Source organism: Candoia aspera, chromosome 3 (genome assembly GCF_035149785.1).
Source record: "Candoia aspera isolate rCanAsp1 chromosome 3, rCanAsp1.hap2, whole genome shotgun sequence".
NCBI classification, from domain to species: domain Eukaryota; kingdom Metazoa; phylum Chordata; class Lepidosauria; order Squamata; family Boidae; genus Candoia; species Candoia aspera.
In genome coordinates this window covers 52816508-52825622 of record NC_086155.1, presented here as the reverse complement: position 1 = coordinate 52825622, position 9115 = coordinate 52816508, and the positions used below count along the sequence as shown (strand labels likewise).

Sequence of the window (9115 nt, the reverse complement as noted above, 5' to 3'; positions counted from 1 at the left end):
AGCATCAGAGAAGCCGCAAACTCCAGACTGAGTGTGACGCTACCTAGCGACGCAATTCCTTTCAATCGAAAAAGACACGTCACTCACTAACCAACACTTCCTGCCGGATCCGATTAGAAGAAACCCCGCCCCAAACCTGAAGCTGCTAAAGTCCCGTGGCTGCCTGATCGCGCGTCTCGCGAGACTGGGCGCTGTAATACCGGCGGAAGTGGGAGTCTGGTCCTTTTTCCGGTTAAGCGGGACGTCAACATGAGGTAGGTCTAGATTGAGTCCTGGGGCCTTAAGTAAAATCCGCCGCCATCCTTGCTCTCGGGGTCCAGTTGGGTACCGTTGAATGGGGGTCGCGGATGGCGAGCGAGTGGAGCAGGAGCAGAACCGCATGTCTTTCTTCTACGTGCCCATCTTAACAGTCGGTCTTGCGGATTAAGTAGCCCCGAGCGCCTTATTCGCCTACCCATGATTCAGATCTTAGATCGCGGTCCAAGGCTGTTTCTGCTGAGCTGCCTTCCATTGAAGCGGGCTGCTCCGGTAGGTGATTAATTCAGTAACCAAAGAGCAGCTTTAAGGCGATCCCCTCCCCCCTCCAGTGGAGTCGGGCCCGACTGGGTTCTGTATTAAAGTTGCATAGGTTGTTACGGACGACGTGGTTCTTCTGGGTAGCGGAATTGCAGAGCAGTGATTTTTCTGTGCGGTTGCTACTAGTCTCGGATATTTAAAAGAAAGCATGATTTGTGTTCGTGACACGACTCTCCTTAAATATGAAGGAAAACGAGCCATATCAAAGGGAAACTTCTTTGTAAATCGCATATTTGGGGGGTGTTACTTTTCTTTGAACCCCAGAAACACATTCGTGTGCATTGCTGGAATCTAAGTCGATGGGGGTTTAAATTGGGATATTGTGCTTTTCCACAGCAGCAAAGTCTCCCGTGATACGCTGTACGAAGCTGTGAAGGAAGTCCTTCAAGGGAGTCAGGCAAAGCCACGCAAGTAAGCTTTCAGTAGACCTGTTGAATAAAGTTATTTGAGTGAACTGCAGACCAGAGTTTGCTACAGCTGCAGTGTGCATATCACTGCCTTGTTGTATAAAGAGAGAGAGGTTTGCAGTTGGCTGAATTCCTCTGCAGTTAGAAGAAAAAAGGAGCTGCATTTGATCATAGAGTGGAATGTTTGGGGGATGAGAAGACAGATTAGCAGGAGCTGGAATCAGCAAGGCCACTGTGACATCCTGAACCTTTTGGAAAAACAGTACGCCTTAGTCCTTCAAGAAGCTCATCAAACAGTCCATGTTGGAAAGTTCTCTATAACAATATAAGGCAGTAGTTCAACTACATCTCTTGGATAGTGTCAAAATCAATTTCAACTGCAAAGTATGGTAAACATGATGAGTATTCCACTTTGTTTTCCTATAGGAAAAACATGGGTGAACTTCCTGTACCACCCAGCATCCCACGCACGCTATATGCATGTTCACAGAATGAACATTCACATTTCCATTCACATTTGCCACCAGGGCAGTGTATGCATTGCACACTGGGGAAACAAGTGCCATTTCTCCCTTCCAAGAAAAATGTGAACAGCCCTTCCATCAGTTGCAAAGATTGCAGCAAATCAGGATAAAAAAGTAGTTTTTCAGTAAAATGGGAAAAGCCGAATGCTTTGGTGTTTTATATTAAAAAGCGTATCTTTACAGTGAACAGAAAGCTATTTTTTTTTGGTTAGTCAGTTTTTGGTTAGATTTTGGAGAAAAGTTCTATAAGCTTGCATAATGAAAACAGGTTGTTTGGAGTAATTCATGGGGTAATTTGCTCATTTAGTACTGATCTGTTTGTGGCTGACTGCTTTTGTTTAGAAAGTAAAGTTCACTTTAAATGAAATAACCATTTTATGTATTCAGTGCCCTCTAGATGTTTTGGACTTCAGGTCCAATTAACTACAGTCATAAACTTGTACTCCGTGTAGAAATTGTAATCCAGAACTTCTGGAGGTCATCTGGTCGCTTTCTCCTAAGGTTCTCAATTATCCTCAACTTTTACCCAATTATGTACTCTGTTTTCTTTGCCTAGGTTCTTGGAGACTGTGGAGTTGCAGATCAGTCTGAAAAACTATGACCCACAAAAGGACAAGCGTTTTTCTGGCACTGTCAGGTTTGGCACTGTTACTGTACCACCCAGCCTTCTGCTTGCACCCTTCTCCCTCTTAGAAGTCTTTGAATTTGGTCTTCATTCATACAGCCTGTTGGCTGCTGAAGTCTGTGGCAGCCGGGTGCAATGCTGAATTGCCAGGGTAGTTCAGTTCACCTCACTGTATGAAGTGGGTGTGGCTGGACGGACCCCTACCCTGGGTCTTAAAACATGAGGGGAGGTGTGGTGAGGCTCTTTTGCTGATCCTGCCGATCATTTTTAAGAAGCCAGAGGTAGATCCTGGTGGGCAAAGACGTACTATCTGGCTGGTAAGGTTTGTCAACACCAGTTTTGAGTGTTCTTTTGCCATTTTGTATAACTTTTATCACAACTGCCACCTTCTATCAACAATCTTTTTTTCTTCCCAGGCTCAAGTCTGCTCCAAGACCTAAATTCTCAGTCTGTGTCCTGGGGGATCAGCAGCATTGTGATGAAGCCAAAGCTGTTGACATCCCACACATGGATATAGAGGCCCTTAAAAAACTGAATAAGAACAAGAAGCTAGTAAAGAAACTAGGTGAGCAAAATAACAGAAAGGTATCCGAAATGTTGACATCAGATAAAACGGAATTATCTCTTTGTTTTCCTTACCATTTAGGTGCACTGCAGTTTAACATTCTTGTGGCTACTAACATAGTGAAAAACAGCATGATATAGTCACTCCCCCCCAAAAAACCTGCAAATAAAGAATGTGAAGCAGAAGTACATAATCTGAGTCCTGGGGCTGAAAAATTAAAGGATGGTGTCACAGATCGCATTCTCAGCACCTCATTCTTTTAGGGAGTTTTCTGGGGTGATGAGTCTTCCCTCAGCAGTTGGTTCTTGATCTTATGAAGAGATGTGGTTGACTTAAAAAGCTGTAGACAGGTGCTAACTTTTCCCACACTCCAAAGTACTTTTTGTGGAATTAGATTTGAAGTGCTGCGTAGTCCCATTAAAATCAGACTTGTAAATCTAAATGAATCTTTGTCCTTAGTGTTGTTACCTTTGTGCTACATACAGTGGCTGAGTTTGATCCATGTTCTGCAAACTGTTGCATCCCTGATCTCAGACAACATTGTACCCTAACAATTGTGCTGTTCGTTCATTGCTTTCCAATTACGTTATGCTGTAGGAGTTTTCCTGCAAATACGTGTTACTATCTCCAGCACTCTAGCACAGAACCCTCATTTTAGTAGCCTCAGTAAGTAGCCCCGCCTACTGGCCTTTAGATAACTATTTAAAACAAAATTATACTGGAGAATATTTTCTTGATTTGGATGACTTAATCTATTGAGCCATTTTTATTATTTCATTATCTTTCATTTGTTGTCATTTATGTTGTTAGTCTATGTAGAAAAGCACTCTGTAGTATAAATTTATGCAAGTGACATAGCCTTCTAGCATAGTGCAACTTGTATCCACAAATCTAAATTTCGTCATGTATGCTGATGGGTTTGGAACTGCTGACATGATTGTTTTTGTGGCAGTAGTTGTGGAATATCATTATTTACTAAGACATGTTTCCTTCCTGTGATGATGAAGATTCTGTCCATTCTAGACCAGTGGTTCTTAAACTGGGGGTAATTACTTCCAAGGGAGTATTCGGCATATCTTGAAGGTAATGAAGCCATTCATAATTGCTTATTTGTGAGTCGAGGATCCAGTTTGGGACTGCTGGTGAGATGCTTGTATAAAACAACAGACTCCCCCTTTTTTTGTGGGGGTAATGATATTATTCAAGACCAGGAAAAGAGGTGATTGAGTCATACGGTTTAAGAATCACTGTTCTAAGTCAAGTTTTAGGAACACACATGAACTTGTAAGCAAACACTGAAAATTTTTTATGTTGGCCCCTAACTAAACATAATACAGTGATTCTGAGGGCAAGTTGAATCCCTTTTGTGCCTGAGAGAAGCACAGTTGAAGTGTTGCTGGGCATGCAGAATATACTTTTTTTTTTAAAGAAATGTATAGCTAGAGACTACACACACACAAGTCCAGCTTGTTGCATTCCATATTGTATATACCTGTTTGCAAATATTTGAGATTAGTCTTGCGTGTTCTCAGTGCCATGTATTTTTTTTTTAATACAGCCAAGAAATATGATGCTTTTCTGGCCTCTGAGTCCCTGATCAAACAAATTCCTCGAATCCTGGGGCCAGGACTGAACAAGGCTGGCAAGTTCCCTTCTCTTCTCACTCACAATGAGAACATGGTGGGCAAAGTAGATGAAGTGAAATCCACAATCAAGTTTCAAATGAAAAAGGTATTTTTTAACTCCTTAAATTTGGCAGTATATATCTTTATTGGAAAAAATAATTTCTAGTATTCTCTAAAGTAAAGCAGGCCCACAAAAAATTATCTATCTGAAGAGCTGAATAGGGAAAGAATATTTACTTGTGTCTACTGAAGTGGGTTTCCTCTACAAAAATTAGTAAAGTGTAGGAAGAAGGCAAAAGCAACATAAAATTGATTTACCTTTTCTAATTTGAACAATGGTACCATATTTTTATTAAAAGAACTGTACTGTACTCTTTATTAAAAGAATAGTTACTTGATTCCCAGAAACACTGCAGTTGTTTTCCTGAAGGAGTTTATATCCTTTCCACAGTTTCAGCCATTTGCATCTTTCCAGTTCTGTGGAAAATTGTACATCCTGGGTCTATCAACTTGAGATTGATTTTGCTAGTGAAAAATAAAGAAATAGGGAAGCCTGGCAAATACCAGGCCAACCCTAAGGTATTGTCCTTAGTTAGGCAAGACCTTACTCTCCAGTGTTGATACTGACCTGCAACTGGTCAGTTTTCCAAAGGTCACGCTACTGAGCTCTAATGATGACTTGTCAGATTATCTTCTTCAGTTTCTCTTCCTCTTCCCCAGCTTCTTCTAACCATTTCTATTCCTGTTTAACTGTCAGAACAGATTGAGTATTTTCTTGTGTTCTTCCAGGTGCTGTGTCTTGCTGTGGCAGTTGGTCATGTGAAGATGACTGAGGATGAGTTGGTCTACAACATTCATTTGGCAGTCAATTTCCTTGTATCTTTGCTGAAGAAAAATTGGCAAAATGTGCGTGCCTTGTACATCAAAAGCACCATGGGGAAACCCCAGCGCCTGTATTAATGACAATATAGATATAGATATATTTCAGCTAATACAGTTCTCTTTAGCTAATTTACTAGTGTGCGGGTTTTGATTTTTATAAAATCATAGTACATGGAGTCCCTGAATATTTAACTCTTTCTCTTAATCTGAGAATCCTTCAATGTGTGTAGTGTCATGTTCAAACAAAATGATACACTGGACTTCAGAAAAGTCTGGCATACCATGAACTGGTATACAGTACTTATTAAAGGATATTTTGCTCTCCCCTAAGTGAAGGAATACAAGGTTTCATGTGTCCAAACTAGAAATCATGACATTGTGTCTCTCATGAGCAGAAAAGCAGACTGGGTGTAGTATTGGATTAGACCAAATGTAGCTTCCTTGTTGGAAAAATATGCTAAAAAATGTCTGGCTTTTTCAGCATTTTTGTTATCAGAGAATCAGTAAGTAGCAGAATATGGGTTGTGCTCGCGGCTTGTTTGTGGTAAACAGAGTCTGCAGAGCATGAGAATGTACAGTTTCCTCAAATACCAGAATGGGGGGTGGTTTCATTGAAACAGTCTTGCCTATAAGAAACATTAATTCCTGAAAGACCAGGTTACTGAAGGATAATTGAGGGTAATTACAGAATTTAATTCAGTTTCTGAACTTGAACAAACTTTCAGTTTGTGAAAGAATTCATAACTTCCTTTTCAATCTGTCAAATTACTTTCATTGACTTCTCTGTATTTAATAGTTCAACTTTTCAAATACTTGAGAAATGAGATGACAGGAAAAGGCTCAAGCTTTAATAGGAACACTGCTTCATACTGGCTTGGTTTGTGCATAAAGCTAACCAGTAATACATTTTTGGCTTAGTGCAGGAATAGGCAATCTTTTGATGGCCACAGTCAGTACTTAACAGTTTTGGAAGGGACAAAATGAACAGGTTGGGAAGTAGGTAGAAATACACATTGGATGGTGGGGGGGGGAGTTAAGTCTTATTAAATACCTGTTTCACCGCTTCTCATCTGAAAGTGGTAGAAAACTGATCTCAATTAGCAGTAAGAACCACTGAAAAGGGCTTGGAAGGCTCATGCAGCCCTGGTCTTCAGGTTGCCCACCTTGAGATTAGCATGACACACAGCAATTCATCACAGTTGGTGCAAAGCATGGTTGTAAAAAATCCCTGGCTTTTATGAGGTGTGAACACGAATCAGGCTTGAAACATAATTTTTCTAGATTGATCTCCAGAGGTAGTTTTGCATATGAAGCATATGCTGATTTATTAAATTGTGACTTCTTTTTGGGGGGGGCAGGAAAACCTTTTTACCATTTTTCTATTGTATCTGAGATGTTGCTCCAGCTGAAGGGACCAGTTTTCCTTTGCAATTGCAGCAAAGAGCAATCTCTCAGCTCTTTGGTTTTCCCTACTCCAGCAAGCAATTTGCTGGAAGAGGAGATAAACTTTATCTTGATACTTTACATTAGCAGGGATAGAATAAGATTACAAAACATCAGCATCAGAGCATACTTTGACTTGGAAACTTCTTTTGCACAGAAAGAAAATGTTAATTGGCTGTTAATACCTAAAAAATGAATACATTGTTTATTAGCATCATAGGTGACAATCTTCTATATGCAAGGATTATATTACAAATCTACTGAAATGCACCTGGCTGCAATTTACCATATTTTATTGAATGAACCTGGCTGTAGCAGATTGATTGGTCTCCTTGTTTAGGGGGAAAGAACCCTGCACTTTATGTGGGCGAAGTTGGGGAGTGCAAGACATTCTGAGCATGAAACAGCTCTGTTAAGCTCAAACCAGAACATCTGTGGGTCTTCTGAGCTGGCTGTTCTTGAGCCATTTCAAACTTGTTTCAAGTGATCTGGCTTTTGCAAGTGCTCGAGTGTCCTAAGAAGCAGATGGTATGTTTTCATTGTATCCCCCAGATATTGTAAGTAATTTTGGGTAGCGACTATGATAACAGTATCTGGTTCCAAATTTCCTAAAAACCTGATGTCTCATATCCATAGTGTGGTTATGGATATATTGGTACTTGGGAACCTGAGAATGATTGTCTCTTTTTGGATTGCTTGCTTTTACAATGCAGGACCACCTAATTCTAAAAATCAGTCAAAACTTTATTTTCTACATGTCACTGAAATTTGGGTTGTTAAAACAAAATGGGTCTTCATATTGTTCACAGTTGTTATATTGAAAAGAAATGTCTCTAAAATCTGCTTTTTTTAGAAATGGAACTGGTATTTACAGACAGAATAATTAGAAAAGAAACAATCTGAAAAAGCACTTAATCTTAAGTACAAAGAAAACTTACAAGGGAAATTTTTATAGTCTTCAGATTCATTTTAGCTTGGAGATCTTGTAAAATTGCATACCACTGGGGCACAGAATGTAATGGGAAATTGAAGAGTTGCCTTGCCTTGGGCCTGATATATTATTCTGCTAACTGTAAAGAGCTACGCTTTAGTCTAATGTGCAGAAATACTCTGTTCAGTGACAGCACATGGCAGCATCTACAGTAGCTGATCTTGGCTGATACTGAAGAAACAAGTTCAAATCAGGATGAGAAGCCATCAGGAAAGCTCATGGCTGTAGGCTAGATTGGGGAGCTGAATAAACACTTTGTAAGGAAATACTTGCAAAAGACATGTTGGCAAGAAAAGTACATGCTGACAGAGTCACTGAGAGTAAAGTTTTATCTTGGTGTTTCAAAACTTAGCAACACCCAAGTTAGTTAATTTGAAAGGTCCCTTTCAAACTATCTTCCAATCTAGCCCTTGTAGGTGGATTGAGACCGCAACTCCCTGGTATTCATGTCTGCTTGGTCTTATTTCCAAAGCCCGCTGCAAGAGTTCATTTCAAAATTATGATAAGAAATACAGTTTTCCTGCAGTCATCTGCTCAACAGATATCTCAGAAAATGAAAACAAGAAAGGAAAATAAGTTGGGAAAGGGAGGGGGGGAGCAAGCACAGAAAGGTCCAGTGGGGCTTAAAAGTTCGTGAACCCTTTTGAATTGTCAACGTTTCTGCATAAATGTGACCTAAAACATCTGTTCTCCACACAAGTCCTAAAACTAGATAAAGAGACCCAGCTTTGAATCATTTTCCTCGATAAATGAATGAGAATAATGTTTTGGACTAATTTGTTTAATTGGGTTCCCTTTATCTAGTTTTAGAACTTGTGTGGGGAACGGACCACATTTATGCAGAAATGACAATTCAAAAGTGTTCACAAACGTTTAAGCATCACTGTAATAATGTGTTCTGCATTTTTGACTCTGGCACCTCCCACTATTTGCATCAAACCCACCTACACAGCTGCCCCCAGAGATGATTCCTGAGGAAATGTTTGAGAGAAAAGTATGCTTAGCCCTGGCTAAAAAGCATGAGATAAATACCTTTTGCGCTGTCTGTGCAATGTTCCAATAGTTACAAGGTCCCAGTAGTTTTTATGAGCATATCAAGTGTCATAAATTTAAACCGAACTATATGGTTAGAGAGAACTGCAGAAAGCTTCCAATAGCTAACCTCATGGTGCGACCAGAGGGCGTTTTATAATGGGGTTTATGTCAACGATGTGAAGATCAACTATACATTTCAAGGTTAATACTTGCAACCTAAAGCGCACAGTGGTAAGCTTCACTATTCTGATAGAAATGGCAGCAGCATGAGAAAAAGTCAGGATTCTGGAAGAAAAGCCGGCAAGTCATCCCCATTTGCTGAGATGGTTCCGGGAGGCCTTTTCACCTGAGCAAACTGAAGTGTTGAGTGTGTGACATTGGGAACCAATGAGGCTCCTTGTGACATTGGGACATCACTGCAGCTTAAGTCTGATTAAAAGCA

General features: G+C 40.2%; 1 protein-coding gene across 1 annotated transcript; it reads left to right on the top strand.

The window, feature by feature from the left end:
* Positions 1-334: 334 nt before the first annotated feature.
* On the top strand, positions 335-5333 carry RPL10A (ribosomal protein L10a). The gene is made up of 6 exons (XM_063299837.1): positions 335-413; positions 873-987; positions 2064-2144; positions 2549-2697; positions 4256-4428; positions 5112-5333. Exons 1-6 carry the CDS (start codon positions 335-337, stop codon positions 5280-5282), a joined length of 768 nt encoding a protein of 255 aa, XP_063155907.1. The 3' UTR covers positions 5283-5333.
* The last annotated feature ends 3782 nt before the right edge of the window (positions 5334-9115 follow it).